General features: G+C 41.2%; 1 protein-coding gene across 4 annotated transcripts in view; it reads left to right on the top strand.

Moving 5' to 3' along the window:
* Positions 1 to 25,223, top strand: part of SMARCA2 (SWI/SNF related, matrix associated, actin dependent regulator of chromatin, subfamily a, member 2) — a 175,166-nt gene that overhangs the window by 43,946 nt on the left and 105,997 nt on the right. For all 4 annotated transcript variants that reach the window (XM_043891441.1, XM_043891442.1, XM_043891443.1 and 1 more), the window contains exons 9-17: positions 2,177 to 2,347; positions 11,099 to 11,152; positions 14,206 to 14,336; positions 14,567 to 14,624; positions 17,076 to 17,176; positions 18,847 to 18,994; positions 22,771 to 22,934; positions 24,265 to 24,331; positions 24,981 to 25,091. In XM_043891441.1, the coding sequence (XP_043747376.1) occupies positions 2,177 to 2,347; positions 11,099 to 11,152; positions 14,206 to 14,336; positions 14,567 to 14,624; positions 17,076 to 17,176; positions 18,847 to 18,994; positions 22,771 to 22,934; positions 24,265 to 24,331; positions 24,981 to 25,091 (1,005 nt within the window). The remainder of the gene's footprint in view (positions 1 to 2,176; positions 2,348 to 11,098; positions 11,153 to 14,205; positions 14,337 to 14,566; positions 14,625 to 17,075; positions 17,177 to 18,846; positions 18,995 to 22,770; positions 22,935 to 24,264; positions 24,332 to 24,980; positions 25,092 to 25,223) is intronic.

Below are 25,223 nucleotides of genomic sequence, written 5' to 3'. Positions count from 1 at the left end.
ATTAAATTGTTTCATGGAATAGAAAAAGAAGAAAACTCCTAAAATCGTCTTTTAAAGCAAGTATAATATCAATACTAAAGCACTGTGGAAAATTCCAGTGAGAAAAAAAGACTAACATTAATGAAAAAATCTTAAATGATATATTAGCAAAGAAAATACAGCATGGTATTTTAAAAGTGCTTTTAAAAATAGTGCTTCTTTGAGACTAATGACACAAGTTGTTTTGAATGAATATCTCATTAAGTTGTGTCTTGGAATCTAGGAATATCTTTTTTTTTTTTTTACGTCTCTGATGCTTATGCTTATCTTTTTTTTTTAAATGGCAGAAATGTTTCTCTAACAGTTTAAAAAGTGATTTTCCAGTTAATTTTGAAATACTGCTTTTTTGTTATAGCTGTGTTATTGTGGAATTCTATTCATGGGTCATTCCATTTCTACCATTACTTTTTAATGGATATATAAACACAGAAGGAATTGGTTTATGTCACAGGCCTACATATTTGCTTTTATTGGCCCCTTATTTTTGGAATAAAATCTCAGAGCACACTGTGGATTTTAGGAAAGTGTGTGTGATGTATATTGATAGCAGACCTGCATATTCTTTGTGGGACGTAATGTGTGAGTATTGGATGAAGATAGAATCATTAGCCTCAACCTGTAATTACATCCCTAAAAAATTCCAAGTGACACAGTCTTCCTGGCTGGTATTACAGTTTGCATTTTTTAGTCATTAATTTTTCTTTGGATTTCAGAGAGTAAACAACATATTTTAAAATGCTCTGTGTCCAGGTACTACTAAATCTTGTCATCTTCTCCTGCCTCCCACTCCTTTTTTGAATGGGAGGGGCTGTCTCAGAGATTGCTAACTAGCTGGGGAGACCATTTTATAGTCATCTGAGCAGTAAGCAATCAAATTTGTCTGATTCAACTGAAGTGAGACTATATTAGAACTTCAGTAACAGATTGGTTTGACACTAATGATTAGGCATTTGCAAATCATTAATTTTTGCAATTAAATGATGGAATATACAGATAACAGAGAAACTGAAGTTTTTTTATCACTCTTTCTTCAAGTGAGATCAACCATAACCAAAAGCAATTAGAGTTATAATAGCATTCAAGGTTCATGTTCATCCACGGGGCAGACAGCAGCCAGGAGGAGTGATGAAGCTGCTGTCGCTCCGGCGAGTGCCGGAGGGACACCCTTGGACTGAAAAACCCAAGCTCCTCTATAATGGAGCTGCCTCCTAAAGATTTTGCCGTGTGTTCCTTTTATCCTGCATCACGTGAAGAAAATATTTTGGAGATGTCCTTTTATTGGGATGTATAAAAAAGATTTCTCTTGAAACAACCCAGAGTACATCAGAGTTTTTATTCCATTTAACCTCATAATGTTGCCTAATGGGGAGGTGAGGTGGGAAGTACTGTGTCTGTTTTATGGCTCAGCACTCTCAGGCTTCAGGTGCTAAATGAGTTGTCTCCAGTCACCTGGGCGCACCATGCAATGCTGATCTGGGACCAAATCCGCACAACTTGACCTTTGCTATCAACCGCAGTGTCTGTTATGCTTTGAAGTATCAGGAATTATTTGTTCAAAACCTATTCAGTTCCTTGCCTCTGGAAGTACTTATGGAAATAGTTAACGAATGAAAAGCTATTATGGAATTTGCTTCAGGACCATTCAGTTCGGAATTACAGGGCAGAGTAGGGGGAAGGGCAGCAGTGAAATGAGTCGTCACGTCATCACGAGTTAATTGTGTTGGTTGCTGTTGGTTATATGAGTGAGTTTACTACTTTCTCTGCTTTTGATTATGTTTGACAATTTCCAATACACAGTTAAGGATAAGCTTCAGATGGTGAATCATCAAATTGTAACACTTTTTGTGCAGTTTAAACAAAGAAGAGTGGAAAGTTGGCTCGAAATGCTTGATCACACCACACAAATTGTGTAGTTACATGTGTTGGTCTGACCCTGAACCCCCATTCTCGGGATGTAGGCATCGCACTGCCCTGTGTTCCCCAGTCCCCGCTAGGGTTCGAGGACTCGGGCGGCTGGAATCGTTCAGTTTGCTGCACACACCACTAAAGTTCAGACCGTCAGAGGAGGGATGTGTAGGAAAAGGTGTTGTCCACAAACTTTTATTATGTTCTCGTCACACTCTTCTTTCCTTAATAGGCTGAAGATGAAGAGGGCTATAGAAAACTGATCGATCAAAAGAAAGACAGGCGTTTAGCATACCTCTTGCAGCAGACTGATGAGTATGTGGCCAACCTGACTAACCTGGTTTGGGAGCACAAGCAAGCCCAGGCGGCCAAAGAGAAGAAGAAGAGAAGGAGGAAGAAGAAGGTGAGTACTCTGATGCCTGTGGCTGAGCTGGGGATGTGTGTTTGGGGACCAGTTTTAGGCCTGGCTTGCCCTATAATGAGTACTCCTTAACTACCCTAATGGAAGACTTAGATGGTTTTACTGCAAACACTGCTGACATAAATGGGTTGATGAGGCATATTGGACGACATATTGGAGATGGACAGAATGTATATTTGATTCCTATTTCCGCTGTTTTACACAGTATTAAAAAACTAAGTACACACAGTCAATAGGAAAGGGAAAAACATGGCCCAAAGAAGGGTTTACTCAAGTGCAATGCGTAGGCAGGGGGCTGCTGAGTTAGGAAACTGGAATGAAAAATGAAAATCAAAATGCCTTGTTCAGATTGAAAGGAGCCAGAGAAAGAGCAATGGAAGAGAGAGCTTTGAGATACTTTTTTTGAGATACTTTTAGTAACATATTTCAGCCTGTTTGGACAGACAGCTATTGCCAAGATTGTTCATTCAGTTCAGCTGTCCTGGTGTTACAGTAAGGTAAATGTGCAGGTCAGAGTTTTAGGTCATTACAGAAAACAATAGTCCTATGTAAAATAATCTAAATTATCATGAGAAATGAGGGTAAGATTTACAATCTCTGTTCTGCAGATCGTATATCTCACTTCAGGGGTAACCTGCTTCCCTGTGTAGACCTGTGAATATATTAGATCCTCTTTGAAGCTTAGGTAGTCTGGTAATATAGTTCTTGGTGGCTATTCTATTTTCATGGTCAGTCCTGATTGGTCTGGGTACAGACATCAGCAGGAAGGCTTTAAAATTGTGAAGATTGAGGACTGGTAGCATTTAATCATTTTTTCTCTGCACGGAATAATGGAACAAAATGTTTTTCGAAAAATAATTAATTTCATGGCTCCTGAGTTCTCATACCTGTTTCATAATTAAGGAGGAGGAATAAATGATTGAGAAGGTGCCTTCTGCACCTGATTTCTTTAGTATAAGATAGCTCCCCTTATTGTGAAGGTGAATGAGGGATGAGTCAGGGTTTGCATTTCGACATTTCCTTGCTGAGAAATAGCAAATTTTCTTGTCAAGGTCGCATTATAGACTTTGCAAAATTCCAGCTCCCAATTTCTGACTTAAAGTTGACACATGGCAAACAGATACAATTCTGTAATATTCCGTAGGTGCATGCTAAGTCACTTCAGTCGTGTTCAACTACTCCTTGCAGCCCTATGGACTGGGGCCCACCAGGCCCCTCTGTCCATCGGATTCTCCAGGCAAGAATACTGGAGTGGGTTGCCATGCCCTCCTCCAGGTTATCTTCTCAACCCAGGGATGGAACCAGTGTCACTTATGTCTCCCGCAATTGGCAGGCAGGTTCTTTACCACTAGCATTACCTGGGAAGCTTGTATTCCATAGGTGGACCCATGAAATAGCAGTTTTAGTTTTTCCCAATCCTGAAGTTTATTCTGTGGAGGCTGTAACAAAAAGGTCACTGTTAGTATTTTTAACACTGCATTTCATATTCTATGTTTGTGATTAAAAGCTAATGACTCAAATTTGAGCTTCTGGCTTTTAATAAATGGATTGTTGCCGTAGTACTGAGGGCTTCCCAGGTGGTTCAGCTGTAAAGAATCTACCTGCCAACACAGAAGATGTGGATTCAATTCCTGGGTTTGGAAGATCCCCTGGAGAAGGAAATGGCAACCCACTCAAATATTCTTGCCTGGGATATCCCATGGACAGAGGAGCCTGGTGGGCTACAGTCCATGGGGTTGCAAGAGTTGGACATGACTTAGCGACGAAATAGCAAACAGTCACAGTATTAGATTGCTATATCATCATAGGCAAAGAAAGATACATAATTGAGTAGTAATGATTATGCCTTTGTTTCTGTGTTAATCTTTACAGAGCAGGAACCTGTTGGTATTTTTCATGGTGCTTGCAACTCTGCATCATCTGTAGATTGACTCTCTACTTCCAAACTCTTGCTTTCATATTTGCTAATAGCACTTATTTTTTCTATTCCATGCAGTTGTTCAGCAAATACTAACTGAACTCTTACTGTGATCTAGGCAGCATGCTAGATTCTGTGGGAGAGAGTATAGAGGTGAGGAAAATTTCTCCTGCCCTCCTAATTAAACCAAAGAAGGAGACAGACAGACATTAATCAAATATGCACCTGAGTATATAAATATAAACTGTAACAAATGCTGTGAAGGAAGGCAGGGAGCCAGACTACGACCTGATTTCTTGGCAAACGAGTCATAGGTACCCCAAGTGACTCCGGTCTGCCTGGTGTCTCTCTCCGGGCATCTTCCATTGATGAGCTCACATGATGAAATATGCAGAATTATTACTTTATTATCAGCGCTTCCCCTCTTGCCTAGCATGCTGTCAGGATGCCTTGCACCTGAGTACTCCCTGCCCTCAGCAGGACCAAGGAGATCAGGCTCAATTTCCTTCCCAGCCATCTTGTTGGGAGACACTGGATAAAGGACAGCAAGACCCTGGGCTCCTTTCCAGTCCTTCCTGAAGACTGTCTCACAGGGTCTTAAGACTTAGTTCAAAGTGAGTCACCCAATTTCAGATGTACCTTGATTCAAGTGCAAAGAAAATGGATGCTTTCAAAAGCTGATTATTTGACACTCTGGATTATCTGGAGTTCTTCTCCCCTCCATTAGAGTGAATGATTGAGAGTTGTTTGTTCCAGCTTCTCTGTCGGGGAGGGAGGCTGCATGGGGGCGTTTAATTCTATGCTATCCTTTTCAGCATTTCCCTTAGAAGTAATATCATGCTGCACCTATCTGCAGGGTTATCCCCTTATTAAGTAAGGCATCCCTAAATCTTTGTTTTGAAAATAGCTTCTTTATCCAGTGAACTAATAGCACTGAACTAGTGGCAACACTTGTAGGATAACATCCAGGTCACTCCAAGAACTATGCCATCAAAGAGGAGTATGATGGACCTTGTAATTTAGTTGGAAAGGGGCAACTTTGTTACTTTTTGTCATTTTCTTTCTTGGGGAGTTGATTCTGGTTACTTGGTATTAGTGAAAAATCAAGTCGGTTTCCTTTAACCTCACATGACTTGCTTAATTTTTCTCTTCTCATCATTAGAGCCACTTCTATGAAGTATACATTTATAAGTCATTCTGAAACTTCTCTCTCTCTCAACCTGGTCTTCCATTAATGCTCTTGAAGTGGAAGAAAAAGAAGTAAACTCTGTATATCTCCTTGAATGTTAGAGGAGGAATCATTTTTCAAGTAGTGAAATAAATGATTATGTGGCACCAGCTTCTACAGTGGGATAGCATGAACACAGTGCTAATGTGCGCTTAGCGTGCCCTTGGAGGTCTGCTTCCTCTGCCGTGAGAGTTCTCGCCTATCTATTGGAGGGACCCAAGTCTGAAATGGGGGTGTGTACAAATAGGATTGAACATGCTCACTTGTGCCTTAGATCACTATCTAAATCACATTAATACACTGTCTTTTAAATTCATAACTGTGTCAGAAAGCATAGAATACTAATTGTTCTTGTTCCCTTGTAGGATATTTCATTAAGAGATCTCTAACCCAACTCTTTAGTCTCTTAATCTGTTAGAAGGTGATAGGAACAGGACCTGCAGCCTGCATTTGTTGTAAGGATTACATAGGTTATATGCATGCGTGCGCACTCAGTTGTGTCTGACTCTGCGACTTCATAGACTGTAGCCTGCTAGTCTCCTCTGTCCGAGGAATTTTCCAGGCAAGAATACTGGAGTGGGTTGCCATTTCCTCCTCAAAGGGATCTTCCTGACCCAGGGATGAGACCTGACTCTCCTGCGTCTCCTGCACTGGCATGCGGATTGTTTACTACTGAGCCACCTGGGAAGCCCAAGTTTATCTAAAGCACTTTGAATGCTCCCAGGGACATAGTAAGTGCTCAGTAAATATTGGTTTTCTTACCAAGAAGTTCTGTAGTATAAATGCAGGATAGTGAGTGTCCAAATATGGTTATAGGTTTCTCTGAAAATGAAATCTTCTTTTTCCACTTATTGCATATTCTCTGTGATGTTGAGAAAATAAATGGCCACCATTTTTTTTCTAGGTGAAGCTCAGTTAGCTGTTACTAAATCGGGTATCCATTGGGACAATGACAGGCCCCTTGGCTGTTGTGGCCTGCAGTGGGAAATGAGGATGTCTTATTTTGGGCAGACTCTGCTTCCCTCACCTCCCCAGCTCCTACAAAGAGATTTTCTAATTATTTCACCTCTGCTCTCTGATGCCTCCTGGTAATAATGAGACATTTCATACATAGATTTAGGGTATGTTTTTCCTTGGGCTGTGGTCAGGAGCCCCATGCCAGCCCCCTGTCCCTGAATCTACTGCTGAGAAGTCTGATCACTTCAGAGGTTCAGCTTCCCCAGCAATTGACTTCAGGCCAAAATTAAAGTATTTAATTCCCTCTTCCCAAATCTCTCACTGGGGTGTACACCAGCACAACTATACCCTTGGTGTTTATTGTGACATTTCTTGGAAACTCATGATACTAATGGGAACATACTCAGAGAATCCTTGGGGGAGCACTGTGCCAAGTCTCTTTTTCATTGTGGCCCTTGGATCTCTTTCTTTCCCTCTCATCAAGCAGTATTATATACACTGTTATATGTGAATCTCAGATCTGTGATGTTTTGGAGGGGGAACCTTTCTGACACTAGTGTATGCTCAATATAGAGATGAAAAATGTGTTTTTCTTTTAGATAGCAAACAATTAAAAAAAACCTCTTGGTATAATGATGAAAACACCATCAGATGAAAAGCTGTAATCTTATTGAGACATTTTATATTCAATTTACTCTTCAGTCTTTCTCAGTTCTTTTATCTCTTTTCCCCAGAGACTATTAGTTTATTGTAGTTTTCCTCCACAAGGAGATTTTTGTAGGTGAAAGAAATATTCTAAGGCAATTTTGGGCATTTGAGTATAGTGACTATTGTAAAGGTAAGTGAATGCAGTGACACGATTATTAGATTTATTTGATAAGTTTAGTGTCAAAATGGGTGAAACCAGAAGTTTGGATCAAAGTCTTGCTTAACTGGATTGACCAGTTACTTGAGTCAAAATGTTGGAGCTGGTTTTCCCTACAAGGCACTACCGAAGTCATGTGCAATTGCTTGTTAACTTGATATTCTTGGGTATTTTTTATTGCCTGTTCACCTATCTTAATGCTCACAGGTCCTCTTAAGTGACAGTAAAAATAACCAAGTGGTTCCTGACAATCTCAGATTTCCCTCAGAGCAGAATGAGTCTTTAAGATGCCAGCACATTTGAATGATATTTCGGTATGTTGTAACAACACCTGCTGGGGGATAAAATGTGTTCACTGTATAATATAGTTTGTAAGATATTTGATATAAAACTGTTTCTTTACAAAGTGAGGCTGTTTGTGGTGTGTGTTGTGGTAATCTGCATAAAATACCCTTTTTTTTTTTATTTACTCAAAGAAAAATATTCTTTCCTTTGAATATTTATTCATTTACTTAGCCAGGCTGAGGTCTTAGTTGCGGCATGTGGAATCCTTAGTTGCGGCATGTGGGATCTAGTTCCCTGACCAGGGATCACACCCGTGCCCCCTGCATTGGGCACACCAAGTCTTAGCCACTGGACCATCAGGGAAGCCTGAAGCCCGTTTTCTTGAGTTCAGCTTCCTCAGGGTTTTCACCTTTGGGGTTTCCTTTCTCTCCTTACCGCGTCACTGATTATTTTGTACAGCCTAGGGTACCTGAGTACGAAGCTTTGTTCATGAACATTCCTAAAAAGAGTGTTTGAATTCACATTGGCCTTGGAAATCGGGAAGCCCAATTGTCTTTGATAATTTGTGTCACATCCGCTTCTGTAATTATGTCCCATGAGGGTAGTTAGTTATCAACTTTTTGCAGGTCAGAAGAAGCCAGTACAAAGTTCCTTTAGCCCTGATTAGTGGCTGAACTGAAGTGGGTTTTGTTTTTGTTTTAATCAGTGGAAATAAGCTGAGGCATCAGCCAGTAACACTGATAAGATGTATTTAGTCACATGCTGCAGGTTCACTGATACAGAACTTCCTCAGGCAGCAGCTGCCACGGGAGCATCAGGTTGTTTCACGAGGAGCTCGGAGTCTGTCCAGAGTTAGCTCCAATGGTAGCACCAGTCACAGTCTGTTTGGAGTTGACCATGAACAAAAGAAAATAAAAGGAATTTTTTTTTTTTTTGGGAGGGGAGGGGAGTAGAGGGTTTAGCACTAGTTTAATGTGAGAATGTGGATTTATGAAAGCATACCCACCAGAGATTGTCCTCAAACTGAAGAAATTCAAAGCATGATGGGAGAACTTGACATCTCCTGCCATAGAGCAGACTGCCATCTGGCTTCCACCTTGTATAATAGCACAGCCGAACTGGGTGTAAATACAGGGCACACACGGGAAGTATCATAGAACGCCAGTTCAATGAGGGAACTGTGTGTGCATTCTTAGCTCTTTTATGATTTGCAAATATATTGGCACCTAATTACAATGGTGATAATTCACTGAGGGTATGCTAAAGTGGAAAGCTTTGTTCTTGCTGTTTTCATTCATTCCTTCGTTCACCATATTTATTGTCTTTTGAGTGCCAAGACACCTTGTAAGGTATGGAAATACATGTGTGAACAAAACAGACAGAAATCCCTGACTTTGTAATGTTAGGAAGTGATTTTCAGACAGTGCTGTAGCCAGTCTTATATAAACATAAATAGCCCTCAGACTATCATTGATTCTTTCACATTGTGGAAAATGACACTCTCAATGTATATTACATGTAACCTTGGATTATCTGTATTGACATGGTGGTCCAGTCCTGCAACAGCCCCGTGAGGTGGGAACTGCTACTTTCCCAGAGGAGGGAACCAAGATTCAAGAGATTTGCTCAAGATCACATGGCCGAGTACTCGTGCAGTTAGTGACAGAGCTGGGATTCAAATGCAGTTCATCTAATTCCAGAACCAAGTTTCCTAAGCCTGATATTACATTGCCTCTCAGATTTGATACTAGATGGAAATTTCAAAATTAGTTTAGAGGATTTTAAGTAATAGAAAGTCCTGCTGATGAGGCAGTTTTTAGATAACACCCTATCTGGTCGATAGCATATTCATAGAAGAGTGTTCTTCATAATAGTTTTGATTCTGTTATTTATGGTCCTTCAGACTTTTTAATGTGCTATTCATTGAAACGGTGATCCATTTCCACTAGCTAGATACTGGAAATTGGCTTATTCATTGTCTCATTTGCTATTCTTTGTTTGCCAAATTTGTAGCTAATTTCTGATTTGTATGGAGAGAATGGTGGGATTAATTGACTTTCTGCAATTAATTAAAAGAGTCACCTGAATATAGTGCCTGAGAATTCCAAAAATGGACTTTTCAGGGGAGCTGGAAGCAGGGACAGTTCCTTTTCTGAGACTATCTGCCATTGTTCTCTGAATCCATAGCTCAGACATAGGGCCCAGTGCTTTTCCATAATGGTCATTCCTTTTGAACTTGGAAATATTTTCACTTTGGGGTGGCAGAAATAGAAATCATAACCAAAGGGAGCATTTCATTTGGTAGAAGTGCTACATTTTTTATGCATTGTGCTTTGGCATACATGTATACGTGTACGTTTTATAAGAAAATTATAAAAGAACTTCAGAAATTTCAGACATTTATGGGAACTGCCCTTCTTCAGTACAAAGACTGGATTTTCAACCCTAGACATTTTCTGTAAAAGCTGTTTTGTCAAGAGACAATTGAGTTATTTTCACAGGAAGCAAAAAATGTATTATACAATCAATGCCTTAAGTAAACAAAGTGGAGTTAATATTGATTCTGTATCATTATGTATATTTTTAATTAACTAAAGGGCCCAGGGGAGGAAAGCTCATTTTCTTAAATGTCTTGATAAAGGAAATGACTGAAGTTGGTTTTTTTTCCTCCTCATTGCACTACACAGAATAACTTTAAAATAAGGATTCTGTGAAGGTGGTGTTAAAGATTTCACTTGTCAAAGAGGTTGTTATAAATGTAAGAAATTTCAGACTATGTTGTGTTTATTGCAGATGAGGCTCTATCAGGTATGTACAAAATGTGACATAATTCTAGCTTTTCATTTAAGCTGTCTTTGAGGCACATAGAGGTTAATGGGCTAAGATATTGGAATATTTAAGAAATGGAGGATGACAGAATTTTTCATGAGACCACAGAATCTGCATCAAATTTCCCCGTATACCCACTGTAGAAATGCTATTATGAAAGCCAATTAGGTAGAATGAAAAACATTCTGAGAATGTACAGGATTTTGAATGATTTTGTATTTTTATAACCCAAGAGTGGTTCAGAGTTCATTCTTGAGAGGACATGTTTTAGAAAACTCGCTAAGGGAATGGGCAAGTTGAACTGATTCAGGATGCATCTTCCTAGTGTCAAATACAACTACATTTCAGATTGTGACCTCGTTCCTAATGCTGCCACATCTTAAGCTCTTTGCATCCTAGAAGACATAGTCCACTCCTCTCTAATGGGCCAACCCTGAGTCACATCTAGCTTCAGTCACTCCCTGCCAGTTGCCAATAAAATACACACTGTTTCAGAGTGAAGAGAAACACACATAAAAGGCATTAATTCTTAAGCTCTCTTGGATGGTGACAAGTAGTAATGAAATGCTGTTATGTACCACTGAGTTGCCATGAGGTCCTTCCTGTCCCCACCTTCTGGGTTCATACCTAACATTTGACATTGTTTTGCAGAAGGCTGAAGAGAACGCTGAAGGAGGAGAGTCTGCCCTGGGACCAGACGGAGAGGTAAGGGATTTTGCATCCATTTTTACTGTGCTCTGCTGAATGATGCCCTGCCATTCTCTATGTATACTAATTGTATTTTTCACTCCGCTATTCATTGTTAAGTAAAAAGAGTAGTCCATTAGCATAGTAGAAAATTAAAATAGCATAAAAGAAATACACTAAACAATAATCTTCCATCTCAGACTGCCAATCAACTGATATTAAGTTTCTTGTATACCATTCCAGAAATTTTCTGTGCACATATAAGCATGTGTTTATGAATATACAGAATGTGGAAAAATCTTAAGTGATTCTATAATTACATTTTCCCTGTCAATGATGCAGAAGCATAAAATATGACCCAGTTTCTTTCATTTACTTTGAAATTTCATAACTCCATAAGCCAAACAATTTACGTATTTGGTGGCCTATTTTTTTGGATTTTCTGTAAGCTTACCCTATAGCTTCTATTCGTAGATTCATCAGTATATTTCTAAATTTTATTTCTGTTACTTCTGATATTCTCCTGCATCACCAGAATACAGTGATTGATTTATTGGATTTTTTTTTTCTCTGAAAACTTAAAGAGTTCTGTGCCAGTGATTCACACGAGCAGGTGTCCCCCAGAGTGGGATGGGAAGGGCGTTTGTTTCAAACTGCCGTCTCCTCTCACAGATTCTGACAAATCTTCCTGGAAGATTGGGGTGGGTGGAGGGTTGCCTCTTTCATTTCCAGAATCACCATTCACATGAGTCGTATTATGAATGTGAACAGCCCAGTGGCAGGTAAAAGGTTGAAACCACTATTCTATGCAGAAACCTCTTGAACAATAAATGTTACTTAACCACTATAGTTCATCACAAGGAAAGAAAAGATTGGGATAAATGTCTAATGTGTGAGAAACACTCAGTGGGCTATTATAGGGGAAGAATACTGTATATTAGGGCACTTAGGAAGAGCTCTAATTTGTAAAAGCCCAGCCTTACCAAAGCATGCCTCACATGGGTCTGTAATTAACAATCACACAGGGAGAGATTTAAGGTGTTAGTGCGGTAGCTCTCTTATCTCATATTATCCCCTGGGAAAATTAGCTCATGCCCTTTTTTTTTTTTTTAAATCATAGCACATGGTATGTTCTGCTTGCTATAGTGGGCAGTCTTCATCTTACCTGGTTTGTTTTGAAATAATGTTCTGATTACACTCTGGTGTGTTCACTCGGTATTTCTGCCAAAGTTCTAATTTCAGCTATAGTGATTCTCAGTTTTCTCTGAGGCATGAGACAAGCCGTAAAACAAGCTGGAGTATGATAGGTCAAGATAGTGGAATATGATTCTTCCAAGGGAAATGGTAGCGTTTCCTACTTATGTAGATGTCCTAGTTATCACATGAACATATAGATGACCTTCTACTTTAATGAGGAAGAAGCATTGTCTTGAAATGCAAAATAACAGTGTCCACAACCATTGCTTCAGTACACATAAAAGGAAAGAAAATCTGGAGTAAGCCTTCTCTTTTTATTTTTTTAAGGTTATTTTTGTGGATAATTGCTAATATGTTGTTTCTTATTCTGACAGTGCTTTGTTGAGGAAGCAGGGGGAAAGAACCGGTTTTGAGGGGGAGGGGGAACGTGGTCATTTCCTATTAGATATAGAAGATAACCTACGGTACACTACTTTTCCATTTTAACTCCAAATAGCAATTTAGAAACAACTTTTCGGAATTAATGAATTGCCTAAATGTTTGAATTTTATCACTTTTAAGGAAATAGATAACTTGAATTACTCACAGATCAAGCGTTTCCAAACAGACATCTCGCCTGGGGGTCTGCTCCTAGATGCACAGTCACCCTGTAGTCAGTAGCATTCATTTGCATAGGATTGCTCCAGTTTTAGACCTTTTTAAACAATTTGTTCTCAGAAGTAGGTTAAACACAGCCTCTGCAATGTCACTTATTCTCTTAATTTTCTGAGCAAACTATTTTTCATTGAGAGTCTAATGATGAATTTCAGCTCAAACTTGGTCGATTTGCCAGGTTTCCAATGAGCAGAGCCTTTTGCTTTATTGCAGGTCCCCATGGTTGGGCTAGGTACCTGATAGTTTGGTTTTGGATAAAATGACATTGTTTCTGCAGAAGCCACACTGGCCATTAAGAGATGACACAAGTGACAATACCTCTTTCTTTTTTCCATGATTCTCTCTGAAACCATGAGTTTGTAGTAGTCTTTATCTGGGGGAAGTATCCTGAATATTCATTGGAAGGACTGAGGCCGAACCTGAAGCTCCAATACTTTGGCCACCTGATGTGAAGAGCTGACTCATTGGAAGAAAGACTGAGGGCATGAGTAGAAAGGGGAAACAGAGAATGAGACAGTTGGATGGCATCATCAGCATAATAGACATGAGTTTGAGCATACTCTGGGAGACAGTGAAGGACAGGGAAGCCTGGTGTGCTGCAGTCCAGCCAGGACTCATGTCCCTAAGAGTTGGACATGACTTAGTGACTGAACAACAGCAAATTAATATTTGGGGGTTTAAGGGTTCTTAGTTGAAAATGGCAAGAATCAACTCTGCTTGATTTAAGTAAGAAGGCAACATGTTAACAGGATATTGCATGGGTCATCAGATCTCCCAAAGGCAATACCCTGACTGGGGCTATGCTGTTATTTCAGTTATATGTTACTGTGGTGTACTCTACACCTGGTTAGTGAAGACACAGCTGGCCTTGGGAGTCGGCGTGGCCAATACCACTGCACTGGCAATGTTGCTACTGTTGTCTGCTCTCCTGCCAGTGTGCCCGTTGGCCCTCACTTTCTTCTAGGTCCCAATTCAGAGCCTTGGTGAATGTGCCCAGTTGCAGAGCTTAGGTCTTGTGCCAATGACTTAGCTGCAAGGAAGGCCAATGTTTCCCATTTCTTTAGTGGAAAGTGACCTCCAACATCCCACCTGGGACTCACCAGGTGATGAAATTTCTAGTCACAGGAAGGGGTTTCACATGCTGGATAGCCACAAACTCTAGCACAGAACTGGGAGAATATCATAACAGTAAGCAATGCCATGTCTTGTCTTCTGTCTAGCCCATAGATGAGAGCAGCCAGATGAGTGACCTCCCCGTCAAAGTGACTCACACAGAAACTGGCAAGGTCCTGTTTGGCCCAGAAGCACCCAAAGCAAGTCAGCTGGACGCCTGGTTGGAAATGAATCCTGGGTAAGGCATGAAAGCAGAATTATTGGTGTTCTTTGGCTTTTTAGATTTTTGTGGTCCTTGTAAAATCTAGGAACTAAAACAATCTGACCATTGCTGAACTGAAGTTATTACTTGCATTTGTCATTTGTACATAGAATGGGCCATATGTATTTGTGTATACACATACACACACATAGTTTTATAATTTAAAAAGCTAAACTTGCTCTTCCTCCCTGCTCTTTTCCTTGTAGTTACGAAGTTGCCCCTAGATCGGACAGTGAAGAGAGTGATTCTGATTATGAGGAAGAGGTATGTTTGTGTCTCTGTTTGGAGTTCATTGGCTGGAAAGTTCTCAGAAAATACCCAGGTCCTTTTGTCTCTTCGTCCCCCACTGTTGGCCAGCGGGTGACAGCTGGCCTAGAGAGTTTGCCAGAGCTTCGCTGGTTCATGCCTAGTTTCACAGTGACTTCTCAGGGGCTCCTCCTGGCCAGCGGGCAAACTTGGTGAATTCTCAGTTTATTTGAAACCAAGAAAAGAGAAGCTGGCATTAAATCGGAGGTGGTAGAAAGGTCTTTGGAGGAAAATTGGAGATGGATTACCTTGGGAAAAGCAATTCCATGCTTCTAAGTGGTTTACACTGAGGGTTAAGAGCCTAAAAATGCCTGAAGTCCTTTAGTGCTTAGGCCTGTTTGAAGCTGTAAGTATTGAAATTTGGACAAAAAGAGCAATATCTACTTGGTTTAATGAGTTTATTGATCCTCTTGTTTTTTTTTTTTTTAATTGGATTCTTGTTTTAGTACTTTGGATATAATTGTTATCCACCTTTCTCAGTCTCTTGGAAGGAATACTCACTGTATCTAGAACCTAAAATGGTACACTTTTAATAGAAATGAAAGAATAATCAAGATATTTCTAGGTCAAATTTAAATTGCTTAACAATTACAAATAGAAGAAATAAATGAAGATTTTTATCTCGTTTATTAGAGCGTTGCTAGTGTGTAGTCATTAAATCCGATGTTTACCAGTTTAGAGGAATCTTGGTTCAAAGAATACCATGGCCAGAGCAGAGCAGCCTTACCAATGCCAGCTCACCAGAATTTTAAGACTGTTTTTATTTTCTTCTGTTTTGTGGACCTGTGTTTCCTAAATTAATCTACCATGGATTAAAAATGAACAATTACAAATAGAAGAAATAAATGAAGATTTTTATCTCGTTTATTAGAGCGTTGCTAGTGTGTAGTCATTAAATCCGATGTTTACCAGTTTAGAGGAATCTTGGTTCAAAGAATACCATGGCCAGAGCAGAGCAGCCTTACCAATGCCAGCTCACCAGAATTTTAAGACTGTTTTTATTTTCTTCTGTTTTGTGGACCTGTGTTTCCTAAATTAATCTACCATGGATTAAAAATGAAAGAGAATAAAAGTTATTATTATTTTTTAAAGCATACTATTAACAAGCAAATACTTTTGGAGGCATGCTATTTTTTTTATAGGCCACTCTTTCTCTGAGGTTATTTGAAACTTACAAAATCAATTTTTAAAATATCTCTTGTTTACTTGGATGAATGGGCCCATAAATGATCCATTGGAAGAATCTTCTCATTGAGTCTGACAGCCAGGGAGGGACAGAGATGAGGTAAAGAAGGCTGCTGAACCCAAGGGTGCCCTCCTAAGAGTGACAGTTGCAGACAGCTCCAGACAACTGGGACCAGAATGAACTCTGACCTGGGGGTCCAGAGACTGGGTCCTCATCTTGTGGCCAGTCATGTCCCCTCTTGGTGCTCACCTGGACATGAAGGAGCTGTACCCACTCCTCATTTTACCCCTTAGAGTTCAGTGATCTGTGATTATAGATTTAATGTTCAGCATTACTGTCATTGTCAGTCCTCATTGTTTCATTCAAAAGTGATGGAAAAGCATCATTCTCTTTAAGCCTCCTTTTAAAGGGAATTCTTCTAGGTTATCTGAAAAGATTTAACTTTCAACACCAAGTGGGTAGTAGTGGATATTATGGATATTTAGTAAAGCTTTCCAACAGGCCAGCAGAACCAAGTACATAGTTCAGAGGTGGGGAGGTGATGAATCCTTTGCCATATTATTGGCAGTGTTTATCTACATATCCAGAAATATGAAGTGGCCACAGAACACACACACAGAAGGCCACATGCTTACAAGCTCCAGTCCCTCCACCCTGAAGGCATGTGGAAGGGTCCACTGGCATCATCAAAAAGACAATACTAAGATCTCTTCAGCTGGCTTTGGAAGAGAAGGGTGTAGAAGGTCACTAAGTTATCAAGAGCAAATGTGGTCTACAGCAGCAGTCCCCAACCTTTTTTGGCAGCTGTAAATAGAGATGAAGCTTCACTCAATTGCTTGCGGCTTACCTCCTGCTGTGCAGCCCTGTTCCTAACAGGCCACGGACCGGTACCCCTCCATGACCCGAGGGTTAGGGACCCCTGATCTGCAAGACTCTCTGATGACCAAATATTGATACATACCCATCTTTCTGGCATGGTTTTTCTTGGGGAGCAAGGGTTCCAGGGGATCCCTAGAGGGTTCCTTCTGGTCCTTCATTCAGTGATTTAAACAGCGATGGAGTGGTAGAATTTGCCTGGCGTAGGTAAGGGTTAAATTTATGTCCTCCCCTTGGTTGTGTTCACATCACTTGTGAAGTTGAATACTGTTCACTCTCTTTCCAGAAAATGCCAATCCTAGGGATTCCCTCTTTATTTTAAAGTGGAATTTTTGTTCCTTTCCCAGGATGAGGAGGAAGAGTCCAGCAGGCAGGAGACTGAAGAGAAAATACTTCTGGATCCAAACAGTGAGGAGGTTTCGGAGAAGGACGCCAAGCAGATCATTGAGTATGTATCTCTCAGAGTTTCCTCTCTTGCATATTTCGTGAGGGTTCTCCTCTATGAATTTTCTTTTAGAGAATTTTGTCTTTAAGGATGGAAGCTGACTTTATGCCCAGACTCTCCTTGAAATGCCACCATCAGGGGTCACCAGCGTGTCCCACTGCTCAGCCCCTTCCTTCCGTCCTCTTCTCCTTCCTGACTCCCTCACTCCTGGGTTTCTCGTGTCATATGCACTTCCATCCCAGATGAAATTTGCCTCTCCAACCGGCAGCCTTTCCCACCTCCCTTACTGGCATCAACACTCCTCCAGAAACCCACGGGGGATGTGCCCTTCCCCTCCCTGTCCTCACTGCTGCAGGCGGTCAGCCCCTGACTCCCCAGTCTAGTCTCTGAAACACCTCGGAGTCCTTCCCCCCACCTGAGCACCCAGCTCTTCGCCTCACCCCACCCATCCTCTACACCAGTGGGCTACACAGCTCTTTGTCTGTATCGCTCTAGTGTTAAAAGAAAAGTTGCAGTGAAACAATCTGCGAAAGAGAACATTTTAAAGTGATGAGATTTAAAAAAAAAACAAAACAAAGCAGAAATAGACATTCTGATATTTTCTCCTTTTATTCCAGGGCTCTGTGCCCGCTTCAGTAATCTTTCCTTTATCCATCTGCCCCCTTCTTCACTGAATGTTTTAGGAGCCCACTCCCACCCCACCTCCATAGGAGGCTTCCCTGGTGGCTCAGTGGTAAAGAATCCACCGCAGTGCAGGAACCACAGGAGATGTAGGCTCGATCCCTAGGTCAGAAGATCCCTTGGAGGTGGGGAGCATGGCAACATACTCTGGTATTCTTGCCTGGAGAATCCCATGGACAGTCCATAGGGTTGCAAGGAGTCCAACATGAATGAAGCAACTTATCACGCAAACTCGCATGCCCCTTCCTAGAGTGACACAGTAGTTGGTTAACCTGGTGCAGAAAACATTCTGTTTTCTACCTCTTCCCTTTCCCATGTCTTTAATGTCACCTTCTTCCCCCTCTTATCTGTCTTCCAAGCTTTGGGCAGTGTTCTGTGGGTAGGATTTATCTTTGATTTTCAAGGGCCTAGGACAGCTTCACTGGCCAAATGTGAACCTGCAGATGTACAGTTCATGCTCATAGCAGTCATTTGAAGTCAGGAAGGCCTGTGTTCAAATCCTAATGCCACCATCTTTCACGTGACCTGGGCAAATTCATGAATTCATGAACTTATCTCAGTCTGAAGTTCTCCACAGGTATAAAGTGGGGAAGGTAATAGTGACGTCTGCCTTGCTTGCTTTTTTGCGAGGATTACAGATAATATGTTTTACCTGCTGGGCATGAAGTAGGTGTGGGGGCTTCCCAGGTGGCGCTAGTGGTTAAGAATCTGCCTGCCAATGCAGGAGATGTAAGAGGCTCAGGTTTAATCCCTATGTCGGGAAGATCCCCTGGAGGAGGGCATGGCAGCTCACTCCAGTATTCTTGCCTGGAGAATCCCATGGACAGAGGAGCCTGGTGGGCTGCAGTCTGTGGAGTCCCAAAGAGGTGGATACGACTGAGCGTGCACACGTGAGGAGGTGATAAATAAAGCTCTGCTCGCTGCGGCCGTTTGTCGGCTCTCCATTCATGCACAGCTTCCCCGTGCATGACTCTCCGCTCTCTCTGCCCCAGGACGGCGAAGCAAGACGTGGACGACGAGTACAGCATGCAGTACAGTGCCAGAGGCTCCCAGTCCTACTACACGGTGGCCCACGCCATCTCCGAGAGGGTGGAGAAGCAGTCAGCCCTCCTCATTAACGGAACCCTGAAGCATTATCAGGTAACTGGTGTGGTGACTGTGCGTTCTTGGTAACACAGGTAACTGTGTATTCTTAGCAAGTTGCAATCCGTTACCTAATTTTGATTGGATATGTTGTGTGCATGCTAATTGCTCAAGAGAGTCGATGATGGCAGGCGTCTGGGGTTACATTCTTTCTTTTTTTCAATTTTTGGCCATTCTTCGTGGCATGTGGGATCTTAGTTCCCCAGACCAGGGATCAAACCCATGTCCCTCTGCAGTGAAACTGTGGAGTCTTAACCACTGGACCACCAGGGGAGTCCTCACATCGCTTCTAACATAGGAATTTTCTCTGCTGTGCCTATAATTCTTCTTTTAGAGCATTCCATTTTACCTTCTTCACTAGGGCATTTACCCATTTTCCCTTTTATGGTTTTGGGATGAATTGTTTTCAGAAATCCTGACTTAACCTTTGCAACTGTTTTACCCATGGATCTCTTCAGAATGGAAAACCCAGCCACTTTCTACCAGTACAGGGACCATCAGACTCCCTTTTTGAAGTAAATGAAGTATATTTCTTCAAAACTTTCGGTGGTGGCTATAGTTTAACACTATGAATGTAGCCACCTAAGAATTGCTGTCTGCAACATTTACATGTTTTTTTTCTTTTCTCAAGACACAATAAAAGTGTGAGCATCCATGCTTTGATGAAAACTAGGCTGTAAACATAACGGATGTTTCTTTTGACCTGTCTGTAATGAGGTCAGTGCCTGTCTTTTACCTCCTTCCACTTCATGATGTGTTCCTTGCAACATTTGTCCTGTGAGATAGACCCCAAAAAGAATGGGGGAAATGGGTTTTGTGGTTAAATATTAATAAATATGGGAAATACTATCAGCTGTAACCTGGATTACTGTATCATTTGCTATTCCAAAGTTGGAGATGTATGAGAATGAACAGAGGCCCTTATAATTGATCAGAGGTGTCACCCAGGACTTCCAGAGCCAATCAGACGTCTGAGCACCCCGGGAGTGACCCCTCTTGGTAGCCCCTGCTGTGTGTGTATCAGCAACTCATGAGTCTGCAAAAATAAATGTGCCATCCATAACTGCATATCAGCATCCTACAGTGAAATGAGTTTAGCTTCGTATTGCCAAAATTTCTCTGGCCACCAAACTTTCTTTTCATATATCATATTCCTATTCATATCCTGTAAAATTAGGGTCCTTTGGAATACACTTCGGGAAGTACTGATTTGGTCAAAACTTCATTCAGGTTCTTCCATAACATCTTACGGAAAAACTTAAACAAGCTCTTTGGCCAACCCAGTATGCACTTTAGGCCAATAGCTCTCAAACTTTTGGAACTTGAGTCCAGGGTCCACTGACCTCTTAGAACGCAGCACTGTGTTGGCTGCCGTTGTGTGGAGGTGAAGAATACAGCTGCTGCTGCCTTGGTACTGCTTTGATTTGTGTTAAAGCACCAGCAGTTTATACCCACTACTGCTTTTGTATCATCAATGCAAATGTCAATGCAATATAAAAGACAGATGATGCCTTAGTGTTAATGAGAAAATAATTTTGATCTTGTGATCTCCTCAGAAGGGTCTGGAGACCCTCAAGAGTCCCTGGAGCACAATTTGAGAACCAGTGCTCTGGTTGTAGTGAGGTCATGTTCTCTCCAAAGACCATACTACTTTCATGAAGTTCAAAGTTGTTGCCATCTGATTTGGCCTATCTGATGTATATAGGGACTTGGAGATGGTTCTGATGACCTCCTGTGTGTCTGTGTGTGGAAAGTGCATTCTTTAGATTATGCGTAAATAACTTTTAAAGCCACATTGATTTCCTCCTGCCATCTGAGAACTTTTTAAGTATTCTTCATCACTGTCTTTTCAAACCGATCTCTTCCTCTTTCCCTATAGGAATTTTATGGCCTTCCTCCTCTGCTGACCCGCTGTTAGATTTCCTGAACATGCCTCACTCTGCCCCTCCTCTGGGTGTTTTTTTTTTTTTTTTGCTTCATGATGTTTCTTATTCCTGGACTCAGATTACCCATGTCCACCTTCTGTTTTATCTGGGATTAAAACAGATGCAAAATTCAGCCCCTTTGCCAATTTCATTAAAAAATAAAGAAAGAAATCCACTCCCTTTGAGTGTCCAAATATGTCTGGCCTTTAGCTGACTCCTAAAGGCCTGGTGGTCTCGGGGTCACATTGCAAGCATGCAGCTCCTCCCACAGAGCACTCTGGGTTCCCACCATTCCTCCTCTGCCCCTCTCTCTTTGGCGCATCCCCTGAGGGCCTCTTTCTGTTCTCATCTCTTGGTTTTACTGCTGTTCTGCGAAAACCTTTAGGATGATTCAGAGTCTTGCATGGTACAAGGCACCCCAAGAAGCTTATCCAAGTACTTCTTCAAACCATTGTAGTTGCTCTTCCCAAGAAAAATTCTGGTCTATACAGTTTTATAACATTTTATGACATTCGCACTGCCAACTGCTTCTTGGTGCATGATGAACTTTGTAACTTGGTAACTTTGTAACTTGGTGCATGTAACTTTGGTCTTTGTAAACTTCAGAAGGGAGGCATGCATCTTACATATGTAGATATCCATGTGCTGTAGTTCCTTGCATGGTCCTTTTCACAGAATCACCATTTAATAAATATCGAAAATGGAAGAATCACTTGTCTTGTTTTTACATGAAAGAAATTAAAATTAACGTTTCCCTAAGCATAACTTCATTAGCAAGCTAAATTGACTGTAACAGTCACACACACACACACACACACACATACACACAGAGGTGGTACAGTGGTAAAGAATCTGCATGCCAGTGTAGGAGACAGAAGAAACGCAGGTTTGATCCCTGTGTCAGGAAGATGCCCTGGAGGAGGAAAAGGCAACCCACTCCAGTATTCTTGCATGGAGAATTTCATGGACAGAGGAGCCTGGTGACTACAGTGACATGGGGTCGCAAAGAGTTGGACATGACTGAGCACACATGCATATGTATATATATATATAGAGAGAGAGAGACAGAGTTAACCCTCTCACTTAAACTGACATCTGTGATAACGGTGGTGGAAGGGAGTTGGTGGTTGGAGAGGAAAGTTGAACAATTTTGTATTTTCACCCACTCTTTCTTGTGTTTAACGTGGGAATCCAAAGCTGTGTCTCTGGTGCTGGGCTTTTGTACTTAACTGTGCTGAAGGTGTTTCCAGGGGTCAGCTGCCCTTGGGGAGCACCTGCATTGCGGAGTTTCCCTGTGAGGCCTGGGAGCTTTCTCTGCCAGCAGATGCCTCTGGCTCCCTGATCACTCTGCTACCTCAGTTGAGGGGATCCCACCCCGGGGGCTGACAGGCTCTTCATTACCAAGAAGGCTGTTTCTAATGACCTGTGATCTCCATGCCCAACCTGCCTTCTGGCTTGTTTTTCTTTAATTCTCACATCGGCTTTTTGTTTTTGGAGTGGTTTGAATGGATTTTCGTTTGGGTTTTCTTCATCTCTAATAATTCTAGAATGCCATATACTGTGAAATGCTAAGTAGGGATGAATGGTAAAGCTGCTTAAAATCCCCCCTGGAACGCTCCAGCCCATCACTTCTAAATCTGATTAGCACTCAGCACCTGCCAAGCGGTGGGGTGATTACAGGCTCACATTTGAATTTCGTTTTGTGCTGGTGCTTCCCCCACTTTCCTACTGTGGGAAATCCGACGTACAGCACAGAAGAGTTAAGAAGTCGCAGCCCCACTTGAGTTGTATTAGTATTAATTACCTGTGCAGATCTTGGATAATTGAAGCAATTACTCTTCATTTCAGCTCCAGGGCCTGGAATGGATGGTTTCTCTGTATAATAACAATTTGAACGGAATCTTAGCTGATGAAATGGGGCTGGGAAAGACCATACAGACCATTGCACTCATCACTTATCTGATGGAGCACAAACGACTCAATGGCCCCTATCTCATCATTGTTCCCCTTTCGTAAGTAAAGCCATTTATTCTGCAGTTATCTTTCTTTATGTTGGAGCTTGCCCTATTTGTCATTTGTCATTTAAGGCAGAGTTGTAGCCTGTAGTGGGATTATCAAGAGCATATAATATGGATTTAGATGTTTCATTTCCCACCCTGTCTCCCACCCTGGCCTCTCTGATTGGCTACATAAGCACAAGATGAAGTGATTTTTTTCCAGCCCTTCGTGTTGCGGTCTACACAGCCTGCACGCTGCACAGTAGGTCTCATTCTTTATCACACCTAAAGTGGCTCATGAAGCTGAAAGTTTTGATTTTTTTAAGATTTCCGATTTTTTTCTTCTATTTCTAAAAGGCTGCATATATTCAAAAAAATGTATATTCTTAAATCTTCCTTTAGTGTCCCCTTTAAAGCAGAAAATCCAGACTCAACTTTGTATTAAACTGCCCTCAGTACTGTAGTTTATCTGCAGTGGTGTTGCCACTTTGTCAGTACAGGTCTTCACTGTTTTCCATCACATTCCCAGTGCCTCGTCCACTGCAGGGTTCCTTGTGGGCTTTGAGTGGACATGCCTGCAGGAAGGAATTCCTGTTCAAAACCACCCTCCTTGGATGGGAGTGTATCGGACTGTGGTGTGAGGTTGCAGTTCTGTTCACTGAGGTCCCTTCTAGATCTCACTGCTCATTGCAGACTTGGACCTTGAGAAAAAATAAAGATTCTGTTTTAGCATTTCCTTCAAATTTTGCCTAAATGAGAATTCTTCACAGACCTCTTAAATCCATTTTATTTGAACCCATAGTACTTAGACATCCTTCCCATGTTATCTACATCTTGAACATGTATTTTGCTTTTTATCTATATTTTGCATGTTCTGACTCATAGATTACATTGATGGTTTGGGGGATTTTTTTTTAAGACATTTACTATTTTCCCCCCGCTCCCTCCTGACAGATTTATTTAGTATTTTCATGTGCTTTTATCATTTTTTTTCCTGACTCAAATTTCTCTGAATTTATATGGCCGTCTTTAGAGTTTCCAAATCACTCTGGTAATTGCTGTCTTTCAGTATTAAAAATAAGATTTTTTTTTGTCCTCTATGTTCATGCATTCTTTAATTTTTTTTTCCTCTCATGAGATTTCTTATGAATCCTCAAACTTGTCACGCTTTGTGGCACTTGTTTCTAACTTATCTCTTATTTCCACACCTTTAAAATGAATGTGTAGTTGAGATATTTTATATTCTCTGTCCTCTTTCAAGGTGAGGCCTGAAAGTGAATGAGAACATCTTTTTAGCCACAGATTTTTATACAAACATCTCTCTGTATTTTGTTTTGTTCTACAGGACTCTGTCTAACTGGACATATGAATTTGACAAATGGGCTCCTTCTGTGGTGAAAATTTCTTACAAGGTTTGGAATGCTGTATTTATATATAAATGTGGAAAAGCAAAAAATAGACCCTATTTTCTTCATTCCATGTGCACATCTGTGAACTGTATTTGGTTGTAAAGTTTTGTCATGTACATCATGTACTAAACAGTGAGAGTTAATCATCCCGAGAAGATTACTGTAATAAACCATAATTACTTTCAGATAGTGAAATGCAGAAGAAAATTGTTAATTATCATATTGCGAGGTTTCTGATGAGAGTAATACAAATGACAAATATCGCATATCCCGCGTGCCACCATGCCCACTGTTCCTGCAAAGTTAGGCAATTACCCAGATAGCCGAGCACCGGCTGGACACCCCTGTAGAAATGGAGCCTTTCAGCAGAGCAGCGGGTTCTCTGCTACCTTGGGGTCACCATAATTTCCTTTTTTCTCCCTGCCCTCCCTTGGTCTGCAGTAGGAAAGCCTCTCCACAAGAGTCTGAAAAGTACCCAGACATGGGCAATTTTGCCAAGTACTTTCCTCCTGGATAATGGATCTGTGCATGATAATTGCGTGTGTGTGAGTCCTTGGTCATATGTCTGGGCTCCATTAAGCCATGAGTAGTGAGAGACAGCGCACGCCTCCTTCCCTGGGGTAATATAGATCTGTATTTTCTTCCTGTTCAGGGCACCCCTGCCATGCGTCGCTCTCTTGTCCCCCAGCTACGGAGTGGCAAATTCAACGTCCTCCTGACTACTTATGAGTACATTATAAAAGACAAGCACATTCTTGCAAAGGTAAGTTTAAAAAAATTCTTTTGTCTTGAATTATGGACCATCGCAATTGGAATGTAAAATATCCCTCAAATTATACTCACTACTATAATTTGCTCATTAGATGACTGCCCTCTCCCCCTCTCTCTCTTTTAG

This window comes from Cervus elaphus, chromosome 29 (assembly GCF_910594005.1).
Source record: "Cervus elaphus chromosome 29, mCerEla1.1, whole genome shotgun sequence".
In the NCBI taxonomy this organism is placed as follows: Eukaryota; Metazoa; Chordata; class Mammalia; order Artiodactyla; family Cervidae; genus Cervus; species Cervus elaphus.
Note: the sequence above shows the minus strand (reverse complement) of the source record. Positions and strands in the feature narration are given on the sequence as shown.